We start from the raw sequence: 25070 nt of genomic DNA, 5'->3' as shown, positions 1-25070 counted from the left end.
TTGAAAGCATATTATTTTATACTTTTGCTATCAACTAAAATGTATTTATATGGAAATTGGTTACATAATAGTATGTGCTATATAAAAAATAAAAAAAATCACATTTTTATGATGATTAAATAATGCCATTCAGGTTTTATGCAGAACTGATGCATACAAAATTTCATAAACAAAAGTAACTGCTTTTTTTATCCTAAAGGGTTTTTGATGGTCTAAACATGCTTAGAAACTTCATTTAGCATATCTCTTTTTTGTATACTTAGTGCTTATTTACAGCAGTTTATTATCTTTGCGTCCCAGTTTAAATATTGCAAACAAAAGAACGGGGTTATTGTTATTTATTCTTTATCATCATCTGTATTAATTTTCATTTGTGTGACTTCTGGGAGATATTGGTGACTCTTTTGTAGAGAAGGATTTTCTAGATTATGTGGATAAATATCTAATCTCCTTTTCTTGCAGATCCCTCTCTGGGCGAATAGTTGGAGGAGTGTGGTGGTTCTTCACTTTAATAATAATCTCCTCCTATACTGCCAACTTAGCTGCTTTTCTTACAGTGGAAAGAATGGTGTCCCCTATAGAAAGTGCAGAGGACCTGGCTAAGCAAACAGAAATAGCTTATGGCACATTGGATTCAGGCTCTACCAAAGAATTTTTCCGGGTATGTTAATTTTACTTAATGGTTCCTACTAGTATTGCACTCAACGTTCCTGTACATTTGCTGTAGAAAAACTAATATTCATACCATAATCAGACATACTTACACATCCTATTGGTGGCTGAGGCTTTTGCCTCATAGCAAATGTGCTGTATATATTTATAGGCGTTAACTGAAGTGGCCAATATAAAATATAATCTGTGCTGGATTTGTAAGCAGGATCTCACTGTCCTTCTTTGTTGGCCATTCTCACAGGATGGGGTTGCTGATTAGAAAAAATGAGCATGATTAAGCTAATAAATTCCAATTGACAAGATAAAGCAAAATGCATATTACAGTGGGAAGGAGAATGGACAATACAGCAATGTACTTGGGTCGTGTTACAACAGCTCAGAGTTTAGGCAGACTTTGTAAGTTCAAGGCTGAGTGGCCAAGCAGAGGTTTGACAAGTTTGGAGAAGTTTTGTATGCTGGAATTCAAGTGATCTACAGTATGTGAGGTCAAGGCAGGCAACATAAATTGTAGTGAACTTAATAAATGTGAATAGAGAAAGTGCAAATGTATTTCCCAATTTTTCCTCCCCCAATCATAGAACACCTTGCATTTTGTGAAAAAAATGCAAGATGTTTACTGAATATAAGAAGTGTGGAGTGAGTGACTCACTTTGATCTGTATAATGCAGCCCACACGTGTAAGCCTCTACTATACTGTACAGGGTGAATAAAAGTAAAAGTTTTACAGCCTACACACATGGCACACACTTCATGAATGCTAATATATTTTTACAGTGCATATATTAGTCTAAATACTACTTTTGGCCAGAGTTCAGTTTTTAAAATTATTGAGAATATAGTGTTTAGCAATTATGGGTTTATGATAAATTTAGACATGAAAAACAGCTGAGTCTTGATATGATGATGACTATGTCATAATACGTCATATTTGCAATGAAATATCCAACATAATAGTTTGATCATATGTTTATTATAAAATACTTGCACATTGTCATTTTTAAATCTTTGTTCATTTGTGAATATTATTGAGAAAAAACAAGAGAAATGTAATTTGACCAATAAACCTTGTTTTTTTTTTCTGTTTTACCACCAGCGTTCTAAAATAGCAGTCTATGAGAAAATGTGGTCTTATATGAAGTCTGCAGAACCATCTGTGTTTACTAAAACCACAGACGATGGTGTGGCTCGTGTTCGGAAGTCTAAAGGAAAGTTTGCCTTCTTGCTGGAATCTACGATGAATGAGTACATTGAGCAAAGAAAGCCATGTGACACCATGAAAGTTGGAGGAAACCTCGACTCCAAAGGCTACGGAGTGGCAACACCAAAAGGCTCAGCATTAAGGTGGGTGGAATAATATAACAATATCTGTGTTGTTATAGTATTCCACCTTCCCTGATGTGTTGTGTTTTACTTTACTTTTTTTATGAATGTTTGAGGTAACATGGTTTGCACTTATATCATGGCAAGATGGTAATTGGTATATTTCTTTTTTTATCACATTTTGCCTCCTATTTGCATTCTGCCTTTCATTTCTACAGTTTAATGGCTTTTTAATTTACATGTTAAAGCCATATTTGATTGATGTACTGTATGTGATGAATGTTAATTGCATGATGTGAATTTTGTGTTTTATTAGTCTGAACAGTAGTCCCTTATCCCCCTCCATCCTGCATATTTTAGTTAAATGGATAATACTCCCATCCCTAAGCACAAACCACCTTAATATACTTGAACTAGTCTTTGCTGTTTTATAATTTTTTTTTTAGCTTTATAGACAATTTGTCCTTTGTGCTCCTAAATATTACAATTTCCTTGATAGAGATGTGCGATTTTTTTTTCTTTTTGCTTAATTCAGATAAAATGTGTTTAAAAAAAGAAAAATAATCAAAACAACCAATTACTGGTACATCAAGAATTGTTTATGATCTCGTATATATAAAATGTATGTTTTGAGCTTTACTTAAAATTTTTGCAAATTATTTTTCTTTAAAGGCAAAAATATATTGCAAAAAGTTTGCAAAGCACATTTAAAGACATTCGCACAACTCTATTACTAAAAGCCTCTTGTACATTTTCTTACAAGTTATGTTTTATCGTTTCAAGAAATGCTGTTAACCTGGCAGTATTAAAACTGAATGAGCAAGGACTCTTGGACAAATTGAAAAACAAATGGTGGTACGACAAAGGAGAATGCGGCAGCGGGGGAGGTGACTCCAAGGTCAGCCTCAATGTCACCACAATCGGGTACCTTAGTCAAGAGTAATCGGCAAGACTGTTATTTCAGTAACCAAGAAAAAGACCAAATGTTAACTAAGCAACTAATGGAAAAAGTCCATGATTTTCACAGTAGCTTTAAAATTTATACCATATGTTTGGTATATATCTCAGGATGCCTTTTCCACTTAGAAATCAACATGCTATAGTTTATCAAAAGGTTATTGAGGAATAGTTTTTTTTAAAAATGTCAGGAATATATTTTATACAAAGAAAACAACTTACACGCACTTAATAATAAGCTGTGACAACTGGGCAAAGTACTATTTTAGCATAGTTTTGTGCATTACTTAAAATTCTTAACATTGTGAAGTTGGTGAAATTGATTCCTTTAGCAGTGAGTAATAAATATAGTGCCCATTTTTGTACAGTAGAAATGTATCACAAGCTGATACTGGTGAAATGTAACTGTATTACCAACATATTCAGGGTGGTATTCAAAAGTATACAGAGTCAGAGGAATAGAAGAATATACATGCACTTTTTCTGCAGCTAAAAAAGTACCCTCGCAGCTTATTGAGAACTACAAGCCATCAGCCGTAATGACTGATGGTACTTGTAGGCATTATGTGGCCATGTGGGCGGAGCCACGAATGGCCCCACTGTTTTCAAATTGTGACAGTGGGTGCTGGGAGAAGATCCCACACTGGTACATGTTCCAAATCACAGCACATTTTAAATAAGTGTAGAAGAAAAAACTGAGCACACCCTCTTGCCTGCATGCCTGAGCTAAGGTAGATGGATTCCAGGAAGTAAATGCTACATGAATCATTTGCCCTTACCCAAGATGGCCGCAGCCAGAAATGCTAGGAGGTGTTTTTCACAGTGATTTTTTAGCAAAATAAAGTATTTCGAAATTAATGGAATGATGGGTTTGCTTTGAATAGTAAGAATAAACTAAATAGCTTTTTGGTTTGTGGGGCTCAGATGCGGTGTAGTTCAGCTTTAATAACCATGCAGGGCAAAGCATCATGTTCTGTTTAATGCTAGCCAAGAGAGCAGCACATAGTTACCCTACTTTCACTCTCTCACCACTCCATTTCAGTGTCAGGAGCAAGGAGAGGAAGCCCAAATGGAGCTTACACAAGAATGAGCACTCTTTGCCAACCTCCATGTAATGTCACTGGTGCCTGAGCAGCTGATCAGCTAGCACCAGTGCCATCATGTGGGAAGAGGGGGAGCAAGAGTCATGCTGTTCTATACCCAAAAGTACTAGGAGGGGAATTTATGAAGACTAGAGAAGCGGAGTCTGAAGCAGTTGTGTTTCATTTTCCAAGCTTAACCAAACAAGCTGTTTAGGTAATGTGCACAGCTATTCCAGATATTGTCTGCTCCAATTTTAGTAAATCCCCCCTTTTGTATTATTCTTTGCACTTGGAGGTCACAACTACTGTATATTCAGTTTATGAACCCTAGAATCCAGGGTAATCATTTTTTTACATGGAAAAACACAAAACATAAACAGACTGCACTTATTTAAAGTGTAATTAATTAAAGTGTAATTAAAAGAGACATTCGATGTTTAGGAAAATAAACTGCTGATCACTCAGTTCTGGGAATTCTGTGAGCAGAGAGTGGGGGACTGTTAGTCCCCCGCTCTCTGCTCTGCCGCCCTCCCCCACGCTCATTGGAGCACTGGGCTGATACCAAGCATATGGCCAGGATCTTTTCAGAGCTTTGACAGGTTCTGTGACGTCAGCCAACAGCCGGCTTCGGCCCGTTGTAGTCTGAAAAGGGGTCACAGTAGAGCAGAATGACTTGCACTTCTGTGATCCATTGAAGAAGTACAGCCAAAATAGCTTTGGCTATACTTCTACTTTAAGAACATATCAAGAGAAAAATAGAGTCCTGGATCCAACCTATGGAAAGTGTTTTTCTCCCTCAAGACTAACTATTTTTCTCTTGATATGAGGAGCCAAAAATGCTATAGATCAATGCGTGAAGGGTGTTTTCTTTTCATGAAGGCTACAGCATGTCTTCTTTTAGATATCTTGTCTATTACTTGTTATATTCTTCCCTGATGAAGCATGTTTGTGTGAAACATGTCAAGCTATTGTTCCCTTTCCCAGTGTATAATAGAGCTAATGGATAGAATGTGTATTCTCCATAATTGTATAAGAGCTTTAATACCTAGCAATGCATAGAAACCATGGTAATAATAGGACACCTGAATATTGGTACATATGTACTGTACATGTACAGTATATGTGCAATAGCTAGTTTCTTTTTTTTTTAAATATAATTTAGCGCACCTTCAATGTCCCATCTACTGGTTCATATTTTGAGTATTTAAAAAAAATGTTGTGTAGTGAATTTAAGTTTAGTGTTAGTCCCTTATGCCTTCTTTTTAATTTGTACTGTTGCATGGAAGTCAATGGGACTGCTAAACTCTAAAAATTGTGTGCTGCTTAGTATCAGTTCAACTTAATTCAACTCCTTTTGCAAGGAAATGAACTAAAATGCTTTCAAGTTTATATAAAGAGAAAACACTGTAATCTTCACTAAAAGTGAATAACCATCTGTCACTGATATTTTAGAGTAACCAGCTGCTGCCCCAGCTCTAAAGGGGATTTGGATTTTGTTGCCCAGAGTTAAAAAAAAAAACTGTTTGTCACTCATTACTCGAACAGAGTAGGTAATCTATCCATCCTTTACTAAGTTTGATCACACCTACACATAAAAAGAAACCCGACTTTATGTCCACAGTTTTATTCACAATGCTCATTATATCTCAGTGAAAAAGGCATCCCAAAGAGCTCTTCTTTATTCAGAAAGGTTACTGCTGAATTCCAAATCAATATAGAATTGTGAAATTTAAAACCTGGGGCCAATTTAGTTTTGTCATTGTTATCATTTTAACAGTGTGTGCCGATTACTCAAAGCGATATAGGCAGGACCTGGTAATTTAGTGTCACTTGTAGTGTTAAAACTAAGGTGATATTCAGGTTGCCTGCAGTTCAAGATCTTTGTGTCCAGGGTCCCTGCTTTATCGCTTTGTATAGTATGAAAATAGTGTTAAGCTTGAATAACATAAAATAACATAATATAATGTTATTTATGTTATTTCTCACGTGAAGAACTCCCGTAAACCTTGCAGTATTGAAACTCAGTGAACAAGGCATCTTAGACAAGCTGAAAAACAAATGGTGGTACGATAAGGGTGAATGTGGAGCCAAGGACTCCGGAAGTAAGGTCAGTCGCAGAAGGTCTTTTGAATTGAATAGAAGTCCCATTTTGACTCACCGTTCATGCACACAAAATTTTATTTATTTTTTAAACACAGTTGTAAAATATCAATAACATAGGGATCAGCAAGACTTATATCATGCCAGACTGAATAGGCAAGATTTACTAATGGCTGATAGTAGGACATCAGGTTATGGATCATCTATCACACTGGATGGTGTCAAACAGTACTTAGTATACATTTCCCTTTTCTTTTGGTATGGTAACTTTACATATAGGGATAGTATGCTATATAAAGTAATTTATTTAAAGGGGAATAATAAAGAACTACAATGCACAATCACAATGTTGTACTTTTAAAAAACATGTCTCATTTATTTGACTCTGACATTTAGCAGTTCTTTATGGAGTACATATAACCATGGACGTCAACCCCTTTTCAAGAAGAGTTCACAGTCTAATGCTCCTACCACAGTCACATGTAGGGTAATTTTGATCAAAAGTCAGTTATCTTACCTGTGTGTGTTTTTGTTCCTGAACAAAAACTGGAAAACTGATGCAAACATTGAATTCCCTGCAGACACTAAAAAAATCTATCTCATGACTTAAACTTTGCAACGCAACAGTCCCAACTACATATATATTATACCATTGTGATTGGCTACTGTGCGTAAATTGTATTACAGCATAAAGTGGACTTTGCAGTGCTGGAAAACCTGACTGTCATTTACCAAATATAGTCATAACAATATTCGTTCAATGACATCACTTGGGATACCTGCTGGCTTGTTAATTATGGGACACAGGCTAGCAGGTGGGTCAGGAAGCCTTTGGTTAGTGAAAGTAGTATTACCACCACTAAATGAATCACTCCTAACTGCTGTAGCAGCCAAAGGCTTTGGGTGGAAGAATTGACCAAATCTAGCCATTTCGTTCACCCTTTTGGCAAACCTCAAATCTTGAACAGCTAGAGTTCAGGTTGAACTCACCATTGGCTTGAAACCCAAGCTCAGCCCTACTTTTAATAAATTGTTAGACTGGATCTGCAATCTTGGCTATGTATGTAGTTATACATTCCAGTTTATTCATGATTATACAGTAAAGTAAATTATACAAAAAGTACAGCACACCAAGCTAAGGATATATTTTCTAACAAAGTGAAATTCCCTTGCAAATTGAATAGCCAATTTGCCTAAACCAACCCCAAGTTGTCTGTCAACAGACAGATAGTAAAGTACACATGAGTGGGAAATGACTGTTTGAAACTGACCAGCATTCTGCCCAGCGTCTCAAGTCTAAATAGTTAGATGGAGCTGATTGTCATAGGAAATAAACATATTAGACATATATTCTCACATTCTGTGACATCCTTAACTGTGATTGTTTCATAAATAGACCCCTATATCCTTTTTAGCAAGTATCATTTATCCTAAATTCTAACCAAACCCAGTAACACCTACCCTAAAATGTAAACTGAACCTTTAACAGTTAAGCTACTCTTAAATCAAAAAAATACTTTTCACTAATCTTAACATTTATCTTAACCTTAAACTTAAGTCCTTGACTCCTGACCTTAAGCTTGACTGTAAGTTAAAGATGAACTTTAACTGATGTAAAAGTTGATATAACTGAAAAAGAGATGTAACTGAACACTATTTAATCCAGTTTTTTATCAACAAAAAACTTTAACGGCATTTTTACATATAACTACCACAGATACCGATTTCTGTCCTATCAACAGTGAACATGTTCTTTCGGAGACCATATTGGTTTACTGCTATTTCGTAAATTGATCAACATATGACAGGGACATTGGTGGTAGATTATGAATGCCGTTCAAGCTCAGGAGGCTAAAATCCCGCATTCACCATCAAGAAAGGTGCAGGCTGCCCGAAGTGCTCATCCAAAGCTCTGCACGTAAAAAAAATCAAAGAAGTGCCTCATTTCTGTATAGCCAACATAGTGTGGACTTAAAATTGGCTTCAGCCCATGAGTCTTCCCCAAAGTCATGCCCCCTGACATGTTTTGCTCTGCTTACAGGAGCTTAATCATAGGGTAGTGAGCCTAGAGTCAAATAAGGGCAATATATACATCATCAGCACTGAAGAAAACAAGCAGAGAAAGTGTACGGTGGGGGTTATTTACTAAATTGGGAGAGTGCAAAGTCTGCATTGAAACCAATCAGCTTCAGGGTTTTATCGCCAAAGCCTAACTGAACAAGCTGAAGTTAGATGTTGAATGGCTACTATGCACAACTGCACCAGATTTTGAGTGCACCAGTTTTAGTAAATCTACCCCACTGTGTCATGGCCAGGGGAGTGTGGATAAAGACCCCCTAATTGGAATGATGTGAAGGGGTAGAGAAAAAAGAAGATCTAAGTAAAAGGGAAAATGGCAGTAAAATAATGTGATATTCATATAGGAGAAACTGAGAGTGATTTAATATGTTATAAAGTGCACCTAAAATATCAAATTGATTATAAAAAAGAAACATAAAGAATAATAAAGAATAAAAATGTGATGAAATAATTACTAAAGATAACTAGCTGTTAATATATAGAGGATCCAGAAGAAAAGACCATGACTTTGATTCTGCTGCGGTAGTTTTTTCAACACAGTACAGTCAACAAAATCATAAAATGTAAAATATTCATTCAAAATCCTATCCATTCTTTATAGAGATCCAGTTTACAAAACTATTTTTTTTCACAGGGAGTCAGATTTGTTGCTAGAAGCTAAAACAATAGGAAACACAATTTTTATCAGTTTGTATCTGAGAAATTGAAACATACTACAGGTTTTATAATGCCACCGGTTGTGCCAGCTGTCATTATACAGGGGATCCTCATATCATTAGATTGTGTTCCAACAATAACATCTATGAGATTAAACATTTACTGAATTGCCAAACAAAATATGTGATCTATGCTTTAACCTGTACCCAATGTAATATACAATTAGACACCTTTGTGACTGGTGACTGGTTTTCCCTCCTGTGTAAAAGGGAGATATATTGGATCTTCCAACTAGAAACTTGTATCCCAAAACGAATTAACTATGAATGGAACATAACTAAATTTGTGGAGTAAATCCATTTTTTTTCTTCTCTCTTGCACCTTTTGATTAGACCCTCCCCCTTATTACCCCCTCTCCCCCTTCCCCTCCTCCCCCCTTCCCCTCCTCTCTCCCCTTTTTCTCCTCCCTCTATTTCCCCCTTTCCCCTCCTTTCTTCCTCATCCCCCTCCTCTCCCTCTCCCCCTTCCCCTCCCCCCACCTTTTTTTCATTTTCTCAATATTCACAAAAGCAATAATACTGGATTACATACTTCTCTCTATTACTTTCTTCTATAGGTATTTCATGATGTTTTTAAAATGATTTTAATATATTACATACACGACATTAGGGAAGTAACTTACACACATTTTTCACAAACAAATATTAAATAATATTCTTTACCATTCTGTTATCTATTATCTTTATTTAGTAATTATTTCCTCACATTTGTATTCTTTTTTCAATCAATTTGCGATTTTAGGTGCACTTTATATCCTATGAAATTACTCAGTTTCTCCTATATCAATATCACATTATTTTGCTGTCATTTTTGCTTTTACTTAGATCACTTTCTTTTTCCTTTACCTCTTCACATAATTCCACTTAGTGTTTTTTTTTTTATCCACACTCACTTGGTCATGACACACTGTTCACTTTCTCTGCTTGCTTTCTTCAATGTTGATGATGTGCTGAGGCTGAGGCCGTTTTCAAGACTACACTGGGTTGGCTGGACAGGAGTGCGGTGCTTCTTTGATTTGTTATATGATAGGGACAGGTAGGGCGGCTGTTAGACATCATTGGACCCCATACAGCCTGCCTAGCAGGGCTCCCCCCAACCCCCCTCCTTGGTCACCCAAAGGAAAAATTAGGTGTCATGCATAGCATGGCACTGCAACGTGTCGGTGTGGCAACAGTATGTAATGCAGAGTGCAGGCATCAAGAGTATGTAAGGTAGAGGTCAATAGTATGAAACAACGAATCTAAGGTCAGTAGTATGCAACACAGATTAAGAGTACATAACACAGTGCAAGGTTCAGGAGTAGGGAACACAGAGTTCAGTGGTTATAAGTATGAAATGCTGAGCTCAGGGGTCAGGAGTACAAAACACAGAGCTTAGGGATCAGGTGTATGGAATGCAAAGTTCAGGGGTTAGTAGTATGGAATAGAGAGTTCAGGAGTACAGAAAGTGGAGTTCAGGTGTATGGAAGCAGAGTTTAGGGGACAGGAGCACAGAATACAAAGGTCAGGGGCCAGGAGTACAGAAAACAGAGTGCAGAGGTCAAGAGTATGGAATGAAGACTTTAAGAGTCAGGAATATAGAATGCAGAATTCAAGAGTGCAGAACAGAGTGCAGAGGTCACAAATGCTCACATGCTTCAGCATTTTAGGTATCAAAAAACTGTTGCTTCCAGCCCAGGACCAAAGTGCTGTTATTTGAACCAGCACCCTTGTACAGCCTGCTACCCCCCTGGCACTGCCCCCTCACTGTCCTTTTACCCACTTCAAGTTTGTAGAGTCCTGTTCTGCAGAATGTTTTGCCCCATGTATATCAGACCCTCCACTCTCCACTTCAACACATATGTATCCCCTGGTTTAAAAAAAATCAAGGAGAAGGGGCGCCACTGAGTATGTATCAAACACAATTTAATGATAAAAAGCAATAACCACTCACATGTAGAGCTGAAATGTAGAGTTCAGGTACATCTCCAAGCTGGAGAGAGAGAGAGGAGGACTATAGGTAGCAGCAAGTCCATGTGTGCAAGCATCACATCTCGTCCAATGGGGATGGGCTGCAACAGGTTCTCTTAATAGTCCAAGTAGCACACCAAAAAGGGAGGGATCACAATGAAGCCGTCAGAGATGGTGTGGGTTCCAGGAGAGGGGTGGTGAGGACGCCAGAGCCAGTCTGCAACTGTGCTGCGATATCAAACAGCACTTCGTACGGCGTCCGTGATGGAGGAATTACACAGCTGTGGTAGATGCACTAGCAGATTTAGATACACTTTGAAGCCCAACTCCAGCTAATACTTTATAAGCAGTTACAACCAACCTTTTTTTTTTTTTTCCTTTTGGGATAAAGGGTTTACATGAATAAATAAAAACTGACCATTCTTAGCACCCCTGTCAGTGTTAAATGGCAGACAAAAGAAATCAGACAAACTTTTAACCCGGTGATCCAGCCGTAAGTCTGTTGTTTTTCAAAAGAACAGGCTGTCCTGCGGATGTAGCAACAAATAGTATAGACAAACCATTTAACACTGACAGGGGTGCTTAGAACGGTCAGTTTTTATTTATTCATGTAAACCCTTTATCCTAAAAGGAAAAAAAAAAGGTTGGTTGTAACTGCTTATAAAGTATTAGCTGGAGTTGGGCTTCAATTTGTTAGTGTATCTAAATCTGCTAGTGCATCTACCACGGCCGTGTAATTCCTCCATTACGGATGCCGTTCGAAGTGCTGTTTGACATCGCAGCACAGTTGCAGACTGGCTCTGGCGTCCTCACCACCCCTCTCCTGGAACCCACACCATCTCTGACAGCTTCATTGTGATCCCTCCCTTTTTGGTGTGCTACTTGGACTATTAAGAGAGCCTGTTGCAGCCCATCCCCGTTGTTTTTTTTTTTTAGCACGTTGGACCTGGCTTCCGGTCCTTCACGGTGGCAGCCCTGATAGACTGACTTTCTCTCTCTCTCTCTCTCTCTATATATATATATATATATATATATATATATATATATGTTCATATATATACATATATATATTTTGCCCTTGGACTAATAGGAACAGTTGATTGAGGTACCTCTGTACTGCACCTTTTTTACTTGTTTAGTATCCCCTGGTTTGACAGTGCTGACTGGCAGAGCCTTGTTCATGCAGCTTGATAGTTGGTGTGGCTCCCTTGTTCCTTGGGTTCAGCCACATACTTATTTCTGCTCCGGTCTTCAAGATGGTGGGTGGGATTGTACGGTTGGCTGAGAGAGTGGAACTGTCCTTCTCAGCACAGCTGAACTGAAGGATAGAAGTCATAGAGAGATTTCTGGTTGAGTGGAAGCTGTGAGGGCCAACCACAGGCAGCCCCTGCTAGCCTCCCTATTGACCTGATGGGGACAAGAAGGCTGGCTGTACCCCCCTATTGGCGACCCTGGGGACAGGTGGTAACCTAGTTGCATTTATTAAAGAAGAACTCTGATTTTTAGAAAACCTTGGCATCAAAATCAGTAACTTTAGATGTATTTGAACTTGATAATCAGCTGCTTGTCAGGAGTTAACCCTCAACACAACATTTTCACCCAAAGCTTTCAAAAGAACATTATCACCCACGCTATTAACTGATTATTAACTTCACCTGAACTATAGGGCCAACACTCCTTTTAATGTATGCCAGTTCATACAAGTTTCTTCACCAAGTCATGTCAGTGTTAAAATTTCAGCACCAAAAGCATATGCCCCACACAGATATTTATTAGCAATTTAAAGTCCTTGCATTACTTTGCATTTAGTTTTTTTTGTCTGCTAAGCTTTGAGCTCTTAGTTATTGAAGGGATTGGTACATTGTATTTATGAGGCACAGTCATACTTTTCTTTCTCTTTCTATACAGTGCAAGGTCATAGTAGATCTACTTAGGTGGGGTGACACATATCAACAGCACCTGAAGACTTCTGTGCTAAGCAATAATGTTTTACTGAAAATATAACCCAACAGGAACAATTACAGTTAATAATAGCACAGTGCATATGTTTCCTGACAATAAAATAGCCTCTTGCAATACTCATTTGCCTTTACCAGACTGATAGCCTATATTGGTCATTTAATTGCTTTATTCACATTTAATTTCTATCATTTTTTGCTAAATTGGTTATTTCCCTTTAAATAAACTATTTTTTTTACAATAACACTTAGATAATACTATTATATTTTAATAATTTTTTTAATGTTAGTTAGATCCAGAAGTATCATGAAATTTAACATATGTATTTTTTCCACATAGTCTTATCATTTAAATTACCATTATTAATAGGTGGTGTCTGTAGATCACTCCATTCAACACTCATACTTTATGTACATTCACTCATTTATGCTGCTGTCTAGGTAGTCTGTAACATTGCTTAGAAGCATTTCAGCAAAAGCACCACAATCCTATTTTTTGTGATTTGTTTATTAAAGCACTCACTGAATGACCACTAAAATTTCATTGTTGGTCACTCCTTAAGTGATTTAATAAATATATTCTCACATGTTTTGGGAAAATTAAACAATGTTTCCTTTTTTTAGACATGTTACTGTTTTGAGTAATAGATTCTCTGGCAAAAAATGAATACATTTCAGAAGAATTAAGATGTATTAAAGACTTAGCATTTCTAGGGTACATCCGGATTAACACCAGCTATCTTTTTTAAAGTTTTCAATCTGCGTGAAAAAGATTATGGCATAATGCAAAGAACTGTATTACGGTAGCTTATCAGTAATATGGCTGAAATTAATGCTAAATACTCTGAAAGATTAACTTCCAATAATCTTGATCAAGTGACACAAGGTTTTATTCATAGTAATATACATAAAAAAGTCCTCCAGTATGTTAACATTGATAGGGTTTTGCTGAATTAGACAACCTTGAGCTATTTAGTTTTTTTTTGGTGATATGTTCAAGCATGAAATAGTTAAAGCTCAACAATGAGTTGATATAGTCTCAGATTAACCAAGGCTCAACCAGCAAAGGAAACATTAAGTTGCTGATATATGTAAATTAGCAATACATATACAAGAGAGTTACCAGGCTAGGTAGAGCTACGTATTTAAGATTTATATTTGTAATACTTCAGCAAAAGTATAATGCCTTTTGAGTTAGTGTTGTCGTTTTGGTACATTATCAGGAATTATGTTACAGGATATTGTAGTGGAAGTCTTCAAATAGTACATTTATGCATGAAGAATATCCAAGGTGTAGCTAGAAAAAATAAAAGCAACATAAAAAGCTAACTTTTGCATGTAAGGTACTGCTTCCTTGTATACTGTGATGTTAGTTTTAGAAGAGGAAAACAATGGTCTTAAACACTGGGTTATGAGGTTAGGGATGCTTTATGAAAAAAACATTGCAATTGATTCAAGTATCCTATGAAACTAACAAAGTTGTTAATTTCTCTTAGGACAAGACAAGTGCCCTGAGCCTCAGTAATGTTGCAGGGGTATTCTATATTCTTGTTGGAGGTCTTGGACTAGCCATGATGGTGGCTTTGATAGAATTCTGCTACAAATCACGAGCAGAATCCAAAAGAATGAAACTGACAAAGAACGCACAAAACTTTAAACCTCCTCCTGCAACCAGCACCCAGAATTATGCTACTTACAGAGAAGGTTACAATGTCTATGGAACAGAAAGTGTTAAAATTTAAGGGTATGACTTAGATACATGAAGTGACTTATTTACTGTGCAATTTCTTGGATTTTGGTTGTTTTAATGATTTGTTAGTTTATGTCTGTGTTTATTTTGATTATACAATATCATGTTATTTTTTTACATTCAGTGGACTAAAAATATTAGGTCAGAGTTTACAGATTTTAATGGTTTCCCCTATTTTTCCTCCTTTCCTTCTTCCATTCATACAGTTGAGGCAAGTGGAAAAATATTGTTGGATCCATAGGGTTATCCTACTGGTATTGCTATTTTAAAGTATTGATGTAATTGATCTGGTTCCTGGGCAGGCAGAGGCTCTCCCCCAGAGGATCTCCCCAATCTCCTTGGCTTGTAGTGTAATGTAACAAAAATTGAAATTGAAGTGCCACAATACTGTTAAGAGGTCCAAATAATTCTTTATTCCAATAAAGGTCAAACCAGATGCTAACAAGCCCTGTGCTTGCAATCACACTGGAAAAAAATATCATTAACCACTTATGGACCGTCCGCCATCATTATATGTTGGTACTTTGAAGAGGGATATCGTTGTTATGGTCCGCTGAAGAACAGTGTAAACATAAAAAATTAAAAGGTAAAATAAATAAGAAAAAAAAGAAATTTCTTAAACGTGCCCCGTCCTGCCGAACTTGCGTGCAGAAGCGAACGCATACGTGAGCGGCGCTGCATATGAAAACAGTGTTCAAACCACACATGTGAGAAATCACCGTAATCATTAGTGTGAGAGCAATAATTCTAGACCTCCTCTGTAACTCAAAACATGCAACCTGTAGAATTTTTTAAACATCGCCTATGGAGATTTTTAAGGGTAAAAGTTTGTCGCCATTCCACGAGCGGGTGCAATTTTGAAGCGTGATATGTTGGGTATCAATTTGCTTGGCGTAACATTATCTTTGACAATATAAAAAAATTGGGCTAACTTTACTGTTGTCTTATTTTTTAATTCAAAAAAGTGTATTTTTTCCCAAAAAAGTGCGCTTGTAAGACCGCTGCGCAAATACGGTGTGACAGAAAGTATTGCAATGACTGCTATCTTATTCTCTAGGGTGTTAGAAAAAAAAATATATATATATATATATATATATATATATATATATATATATATATATATATATATATATATATATATATATATATATATATAATGTTTGGGGGTTCTAAGTAATTTTCTAGCAAAAAAAAATGTTTTTAACTTCTCAGAAAGAGGCTCGGGGCTGAAGTTGTTAAAGGTCCAGTTCACTTTTAGTTTTTTCCACAATCAAGCTCTGATGAAGGAAGTGTTCACGGACCCCTGAAACAGGTGTCTACTTTTTGAACTCTCCCTCTGACTTTTATTGGAATTAAGTTGTATCAGGACCTCCTAGCAGTGGTTTGGTGCTTCATTTTCAAGTTTTCAAGTTTTTTTTCAAATCAGAGTGAGAAACTAAAGAAAAAGAAATGAGGCAGAGACTTCTTAGAAAATAACTGATTTTTATGAATTAGCCAAAGCCAGTAGACATGGCCACTAAAATATTGACACACCTAAAACAAAGGAAAGAACACATGCTCTATCTCTGTAGGGCCCCCATCTTTTCCCAGCAGTTTTGAGTTGGGGTTACTTTGCTAAAGGCATAGGATGTTCCTTTTGCAGGGGAATTATCCTATAGCTTAGTGAATGTGGTGAAAATTGACTTTGCAAAGAAACCCTCAAAACATGCAAGGAAAATAAATAAACAGTATTTTTTCTTGCACATGATTGAATCCTGAAAGTCAGCAGAACTTCAGTCATTCATAAAGCTAAGCAAAATTCTTTTCCAAAGTGAACATTCCCTTGCAAAGTGAACAGCCTATTTGCCTTTAGTAAATCAACCCCATAATGTAGACTTCAGGTATTCCTATACAACCCTCTATTACTTTTTTGAACAAAAAAAGAAATGTTTGAAATATGCAGGAAAATGTTTTTATCTAAATAGTTTTTCTCTAGGTTAACATTCAATCATTCCTGTGCCAATGATGGTAAAACAGTGCCTGCAAAGTCTTATTTCAGGTCTAGCCCTCTACAGTTGGAATTCATGATAGATTTATTTTATTGAATTCAAAGTAAATATAACAATATTTTTTGCAGATATCCAGAAGAGCCAGGTGATTGGGTTAAAATTGAAAATGAGGCTTCCTCCTACATCCTCACCAACTGAGCCAGTTATACTCTTTCCTTGGTGTCGGGAATGACACAAATTGCTGATGGTGCAAAGAACTTTTACTAGAAAGAACTGATTTTTTTTCCTTCAGTGCCTTATGGAACATTCTGAGTCTCACAACAATGCAAACTAAAATGCTAATGCTTTGCTTGAAAAAAAATAAAAATCTTAAACTGGCCACAAGATAAGATTATCTCATGTAAGAAAATGTACTCTTGTAAAGAACACGTTCTATAAAAGCCATTGATTATAAGCACTCTAAAGGGCCTCAGATGGTCTATATGCATTTTTAAAGGTGCGTTCACTCTCTTGTGAGTAACACTTTCCCACTGTCTCGTCTTCATTGTAGCTACCTGCTATTTGTCTCACTAAAATCACTCAAGCTGTCAGGGGTCATTTTTTTTAAAACAAATTATAAATTGATGCCTCAGTTTAATTTGAAGATGACAAAAATATGAAAACTGTCCTACCATCATGTAAAGGATCACTGTGTGTCTACATTTAATTTATTGTGTGTGTAGAGTGAATGCACTTTTAAACTACTGAGTGTTACTTTAACATGTTTATGCTGTTATTGTTAGTAATGCTGTTATATGTTATTACGGACAGCCTGGTAACTAACAATGTCTTTTGGGTTCTTCCTAATAATGGTAAAGCCTATACCTGAAGTGTAACCTCTGTCTTTCCTTTGAGATAAACACAATGAATGCAACATTTAGGCATGGAAGAAAAGAAAACAACCATAATTATTTCAGGTTATATATATATACAAATATATTTTTTTACCTAAAGATCTGAGACAATGCTTAAGAAATTAAGTAGTGACTCATTCAGTGCTTTAATAGGCTTAATGTGACATATAAAAATGTCAACTTTCTGGAACTTATGTATCAACTGTAGGCACTGACAACATTTTATTTAGGCATTTTCTTGCATCTTAGTCTAGTGTTTTATAAATCAGGACAATGCTTTTCAAGCTACAAGCATTTATTCACAAACATGGCACATTTGTTAAAAAAGTATGATAGTTAATAATAAGATATAGCAGTATGACATATGTTTTTTAAAACCACAATGAAGTTTGCAACAATGTCTAAATTGAAAAAGCAAATTATAATGTTACTTATATAAGATTATGGCTATAACAACTGTATCAATACAGACTGTGGAGTGGGATGTATTAATTTACTTGTTGTTTATTGAGATATTGAGATTTCAATACTATGTCACATAAAAAAAATAATAGACTTAGCTGTCACTTCTGAAATTTACAAACCTAACTTTGACTCACCTTTCAAATTGTAACATGAGTAAATGGCTTAGTTACTGGTATGAAATAAAGGTTAGAAAAATCAGAATTACCTTTTTAAGCTCATCAGTCCTGCCTCTAGCTAATAGGCATAGGAAGTTGAGCAGAGACAATGTAGAACAGGCAGGGGGCATTACTTGCAAGTAAAAAGCTAGTAGTAGTTACACAAACAATCAACTAAACTTTTTTTAAATGCCAAACACATTTTGCAGCATATCCAACCCAATTCTGCAGTTCGAATGCAGGTTACAATTTCCTCACCTATATTCCTGACACTCATTAGAACTAAAGAAGTGGCTTGGATGAGCTTAAAAACATCTTTAACATTACAGAACAAATTTAGTTGGAAGTAACTAACTTATACTACCAATATCATGACCTGGATAAATAAGAACCTTCACAGACATATTGTAAGTAAATATCAGAACCTAGCTACACATAGTAAACACGTGTATGTACACATGCAATACATGGGTCGACATATCTACTTACGTTACAACCTTTTATTCATGGGGATGATTCGATAAACCACTCATTTAGCTTAGTAATGTGTCCACTTGGTTGTTCAGGCAAATTAAAAAATAAAAATATTAATTCCACTTGTGCATGATTGGATGAATAAAGTGAACACAACTTTACAGGTCTAAGCGAACATTCTACTCCTTTAAAAAAGCAATCTAAAATATGTATGGCCATTTCCTACACAGTTTAGTGAAATGTTAGACAAAAAAGCTAGAAAAATGTCTTCGTAAAATGGATCTTCTGCAATATTTATTGATTTATGTTATTATATTGTAAATGCTTTTAGGAAAATAAAAAATGTTGTACTCTTTATGGTACGATCTCATTAAATATACTTAAAAAATATGCAGTTAATTTAATGATACTTATTTTCATATACATTTGAAAAATCTTATGGTACAACCACATTAAAAATATAAAAAGGATACAGAGTAGCCTAAGGAGAGATACTAAACCATTTCCCAACACTAGATATATAACTAAGATATTTAAAAACATCTTTTGATACATAAGTTCCAGTTTCCAGTTTTACATAAACGATATTGAAGTGATCTGGCCATTAATTCAAACACATCCTCGAGCTAAAATAAAGAAGTTAAAAGAAAATAGCAAACTGAGCAGCAGAATTAGAGACTCCCAAGAGTTAAGGCACTATATCTTGATACGCTGACACACAATGAAAATGTGTCAGTCATGATCTCAGATTGCTTTGACCCTTGTGTGTTCTGTAAAATGTGCAATTCGCTATAATATAACTTTAAGCTCTAGGTAAAAATCTCTTTCAAAGACTTGTATACAGTATAATAGCACAGATAAATGGTTGCTTTGATATATACTGCACTATATTTTACTCTCAGTTGCATTGACTTTAAAGAAAAGTTTCCATAATAAGTAGGAATTGTCAGGTAGATGTGTAATACCTCAGCATTGTGCAGAGGATCTCCATCATAACACAAAACAATGATTTGTAACAGATTCTGTCAGGTAACTTTTCTCTGCTTTCTTAACCAGTCATAACAAATCAATCATACAACTGAGAGGCAGTCATATTTCTTTACCAAACTTTATTGATTAAAATGTGATTCTGGCCCAAAGATAGTATTTTGGATAAAATGTTAGTTTTTTGTCCTCTCCACAATAACTGAATACATGAGTAGCAGTTGTGTTGAGGAACACACTAATTTGCACTCACTTAGAATAACTCTATTTCTATTGGCTAGATATCATTTTTTTCAAATACTGTACTATACTACATAAATATTACTGTGTAATTATGGTGCCTGAGACATGTCAATACCAAGCTCATCAGAGGTTGCAGAGAGTCAGATGTGACTCTTGTGTTGTATATCTTTTTATAGTAAGTGCTCAGGGCAACTGAGCCATTATTTGCTAGAATGTAAGAACCAATGATATATCAATATCTAAACATGCATTTATGTTATTCGGTGTGGTATAAATAACAGAATGTACATACATGAATGTTGTCAAACTGCATTCCGTTGACATCAGTGTGTACTTTTCTTATCGACTGCCAAACTCTCAACAGTTGAAAGAGACAGAGAAGCAAAAAATGGATGGATCATGTGATTTATCATCCATTTCCACTCATAATGGGTCTTGTGATCTCTGATCATTTATTCCTAAAAAATGTGACACATCTCTAATTGAAGCAAGGTTCTTTTATCTAACTTGTTATAGTGTAAATTTGTCTTGTGTGAATTCTCCATTGCCTCACTTTTACTACCAGCCATATTTTACTATAAAAGCTGTATTCTTACTAGGCTAAAGATTTTTAAAATATATATTCAGTAGTATATTTTTACATTAGTACATTTTAAGTTTAGAATTTAGCTCTTCCGTTCACTGATGGTTTCAGTGTCAACTTCTGTTGTCAGAACATTTGATAGTCCCACCTTAAAGGGGTTGTGATAGGCTGAACACACAGTATAAACCTGTAATTCTATCTGACAGTGATTTTTGGTGTAATATATATGATATGTAGGAAAGCCCTTCCAGAAGCAAAAGATTGCTTTATAAATAGCCTTACATCATATACTGTATTCTGTTTAGGGTGTACCTATCTGTGATTGTTTAAGCTTGCATATATACATTTTTTACATGTCACACTTTATAGCAACAGCATACAAAAAAACAATACTGTAAGTCATTAAAAAGCAGTCCATAAAGTGTATGTAAACCCAAAATCTAGTTTTCATTATGTTTAGTGTCATGTCTTAATATACAAACTTTTCTTAAGCAAACCATTTTGGTGAATCTGTTACAAAGTTTCTTAAATGTAAATCCTGCCAATAACAGCACCTCCCGTTGTAGCTTGACAACACTAAACTAAACTACTGCCACACAATTGACAGCCTGCTGTACATCATCTTCCTTCAGTTGGTTGTTGTACTGCACATCAGATCTGTGCATGCCTCTATAGCAGCCCAGTGGCTAACTAACGCAGTGTGCATGGTAAGCTGACAATGCTGCTGCTTATTGAAGGCAGCCTAATGACATTAGCCTGCATCAGGAAGTTCTGTTAGTGGTAGTATCTCAGGATAAGAAACTTTGCAACAGGTTAAAAAAATAGCTTAAGGCAACTGTATATAGCAAGGCATCATTCCAAACAAACATACTGTAGATTCAGGATTTACATATGTTTTGAATGTCAATAAAAGTGAATATCTCAAAGTTAGCCTGCGAGGAACATTGGAGAATAAATTCATCAGCCTGCTGCAGAGAAGAGGAAAAAAAGCATTTATTTAGTCTCTGTTTTTTTCTAGCAGTTTGCAGGGTTAAAACCAGCAAGAACCCCTAGTATATTTGTACATAAGTACACACAGGCCATAAAGTTAAATGTGCAGGCACCAGGATTTAAATGATTGTGTTATCCAGAAGAAGGATTTTAGACTTGAAAAGTAGGTGATAACCTTCTATGATGCTGTCTTCTGGGTTTAAAGATGATAAAGACACTGCCAAGGGAAGCACTATGATTTCCTTGAAAGGTAATAGGAACATGTAAGATATACTTATATAATATTTAGTGTAAATACACTTCAGGTAAAAGAACTTCTGTAAGGCTAGGCCCACTTTAGATGTTCTGAATGAAACAGGAAAAATCTGTACGCAATCAGAACCTAGAGCATCACATTGCTGTCCTCCAAACGACAAATTTTTTCCCTTAAACTGCTCAATCTTTTGCAGCCTCCCCGTGATTATTTTACAATATATCATTAGAACAAGTAATGATATCCCATTGTCAGCCAGGTGTTTGATAGATGTAAACAGCTTTCAGTAAACAGCGATAAGTCAGAAATTTTGAATAAAACCCACATTTCAGTTCACAAGGTTTATTCTCCTGGAAGTATTTTTATATTTTGCTTACACAACCCCTTTTTTTACCTCAGATGTTATATCTTAGACAGTAGTTTACATTTATTAGTAATATCATTCTTAAGACAGACACTTCCAAGACCATCTATATCCTGGTAAAATTAATAATATGCTGTGTCCTATGGCATTAAATTACCATTCCTTTTACATTTAAAAAAGTATAAAAATTAAGCATTTTGACTTCAATAACATGACAAAAAGTGTTGTACAAAACTTGAGAGACAAAATGTTATGATTAAAAATAGAAAGTTATTTTTTCATGTAGAGAATTTATCCAAACTACTTATGTCTTCCATTTAAAAGCACCATGCAGTCAACAGATTTGTGTAACTATTGCTCGCATGTAACTTTGGAAACCAGAACAGCTCCCAGATGGTAATACCATTTCTCCTTCAGGTCATACTACTAAATTATAAAAAAAAAACTTGCTTTTGGAAAGGTGTTTTTTTTTATTTTTTTAGAGGATTCTTGAAATGAAAATCCCATAAATAAATTCTTAAGTCTCAAAAAGCAGTCCAAAAATCTAAGAAATAAAACTGAATTTTATTGGAAGAGAGTCTGTAAAAAGTAAATATGTTTTCTTAAAGTCTTGTATCTGGAAATGTAAAGGTATTGAAGCTTGAAATTAAGGTTTCCTATTTCCTACAGAATTAAAGCAAATGAACTAAAATCCTCAATTAATAGCAGTTAATTTTAAATTGTCAGAGTAATATTTAATTTATTTACATTGATTTGTGTCTGTAGTTTGTGTACATGTTTCAGATTGTTCTCTTTTCCTCATTTGAAATTATCAGCCTTTTTAATAAGGTAGTAGAAAACAAAGTGACTATCTGCAGAGTGTGGATACCAACAGCGTCAAATAAGCCTTTCTCATTTTCACAGAAAATTGAAATAAATTGACTGCAACTGGTGACCACATTTTGAACATTCATTGCACTTTGTGCTGCATTATTAACTGGGGCTGTTAGTGTGTACCTGAAAGGTATTACGCACCATTTTAAACCTATAATACTATAAAAACTTATAAGGAGAGCAAGAAAATTCAGCAACTGAGACCTTTGTTAAATAAACAGGGGGAAATTCAAACTGATCCTCACCCATAAACATCATAAAATATCTCATTCAACGCCATTGTAATTGTCTTGTTATAAAAACACAGATATGTAATGTACTTTTTTTCCAAAACTATATATATAAAGACTGGCCTTTTCATACCTTCTCAGCTGAACCTATGTGTGAAAGAACAGTGTATTATGAGTAAAGAAACAAGAACGCCAGCTGAGAAGTAGAACTTCTAATGGAACTGTGATTTTTCTTCAAGGTCTTAATGCTATTAATATCCCATTTTGGGAAACGAAACGCTGTGCAGAAAATGCTAGAACCATGTATTCCTAGATATGTTAACCTTTCCTGTGATAGAGCAACCAAGATTTGTTCTTGTTTTTTTTGTTTTTTGTTCTTTTTTTATATGGAGGTCTCTATCCAGGGGAGTGTTAAACCTCTAAGTTTGTTTATGAATGAAACCATTTTTAAGAGTGTGAGCTTCATACCGAAGCAGGGATGTTCGGTATTTTTTAATAAAAACAAAATGCATGTAAAAATTACTGATTGCTTACATTTTCCTGCTATAACTGAGAAAAGTCAGCAGTAGAACCTTTTGGGATATATATTTTTCTTTGTATCTCAACATTTATTTTGTTTTGTTTGAATTTCAGTTTTTTTTTTAACTGCAGATTGGTGAGCAGTAAAATTGCCAAGCAAACTTATGGCTGTAAAGACAAATAACTGCATGTGTGGACAGATTACCTACCCTCATTTAAATGAGGTGTGTACAGAGTTTTAATACATTTTGTAAATAAAATGAAAAGAAAATGAATTTTTACGTTGATATTGCTTGTCATTTCATTCAATACAAAGAAAATATTTTTTTGATAAGTGTTTCTCATATATTTTATCTTTATTGCTGCATTTGTTTTGCAGTCTGGGCTGTATACACCATCAAAAAATAAGCATAGGACTATCTAAAGAAGTGATTTTCAAGCTGTATGGCTAAATTCTTTTGTTTGTGAATATTTACTTTAAAATAGCGAACTGTAATCGGGCTTCATGCTAAGATTTGAAGGTGTGTGTAGAAGTCGATTTCCTGCAAAGTTATTATGTACAATCCAGCTTCATGAACTATACATACTAGATGTCTTCAGACTCCCAGTTTGAATGATGTCCAGCATGGTCTACAACTAACTTTAGCACAGTTAATACTTTTGCCACAAACAGAATATTGCACAAGAATTACAGGCCTTTTTCTTGGTAAGCAACATTATGATTATTTTACAATTGTTTTCTCTGGTTTCTTTTCTGGAAACCTCATGTATACACAATTATCTTTTCTAGGCACTATAATTATTGGACATAAAGGCTTCATGCACAAAAAAATGCTTATATAAACGGTCAGCATTTTTTTCATACCTTTAAAAGCACCTCTACGTTAGTTTATAGGGCCATGCACACAAGGACATTTACTGGAATATTTAAAGAGGAGCGTTTACAGGCAGAAATAAAAAAAAAAAAGCACCAGACATGTTCTATGAGAAGCTTTTTAAGCAGTAAAAAATGCACGTAATTGCAGCTACACATGCAGAAATGTATTCCAATGGCCAGAATAAATTAATATTCATGCCAGTAGAATGCATTAATGCTCAAACGCCATAACTGTATGTACATACATAAATGCACATACATATTGTAACATTAAAGATGTTTTTTTCTGCCAAACTCAGTCAGAAAAAAAATGATGCTGTTTGTTTTTGTAAGCTTGTGTGCATGAAGCCTTAAACAACGCTTTAGTCTACACACAAATGAACCAAAACCACAACTTTTTTTCTACCAATAACAATATAATAGATATTTTTTACTTCTTTTAGCAGTTTGTTTTCAATCTTTGAAAAAAACGTTGTTTCGTGTGGTCTGCAAACACAACAATGCTTTACAGTCTAAACCCAATAAACAAAATGTAAAATATTGTAGGTTACCAGCTGTCAGATGTGGTGGCTGCATTGTTTTTCTTTTTTTTTTT

General features: G+C 35.3%; 1 protein-coding gene across 3 annotated transcripts in view; it reads left to right on the top strand.

Moving 5' to 3' along the window:
- GRIA3 (glutamate ionotropic receptor AMPA type subunit 3) overlaps positions 1 to 23851 on the top strand; it is a 446082-nt gene extending 422231 nt beyond the window's left edge. The window contains exons 12-16 of one of the 3 annotated variants that reach the window (XR_012236014.1): positions 463 to 661; positions 1766 to 2013; positions 2776 to 2890; positions 6024 to 6138; positions 14331 to 14468. Coding sequence is in view for 2 of the 3 variants with exons in the window: in XM_073599435.1 (XP_073455536.1) it covers positions 463 to 661; positions 1766 to 2013; positions 6024 to 6138; positions 14331 to 14576 (808 nt within the window). In the remaining variant the exon portion in view is untranslated. Of the gene's footprint in view, positions 1 to 462; positions 662 to 1765; positions 2014 to 2775; positions 2891 to 6023; positions 6139 to 14330; positions 14579 to 16700 lie in introns of those variants that run through there. The other 2 variants (XM_073599435.1, XM_073599434.1) reach the window with 2 other exon arrangements.
- The last annotated feature ends 1219 nt before the right edge of the window (positions 23852 to 25070 follow it).

The sequence above is a fragment of the Aquarana catesbeiana genome, linkage group LG09 (assembly GCF_042186555.1).
Source record: "Aquarana catesbeiana isolate 2022-GZ linkage group LG09, ASM4218655v1, whole genome shotgun sequence".
Lineage (NCBI taxonomy): Eukaryota > Metazoa > Chordata > Amphibia > Anura > Ranidae > Aquarana > Aquarana catesbeiana.
The sequence above is the reverse complement of the archived record's forward strand: the minus strand, read 5'-3'. Positions and strand labels throughout refer to the sequence as shown.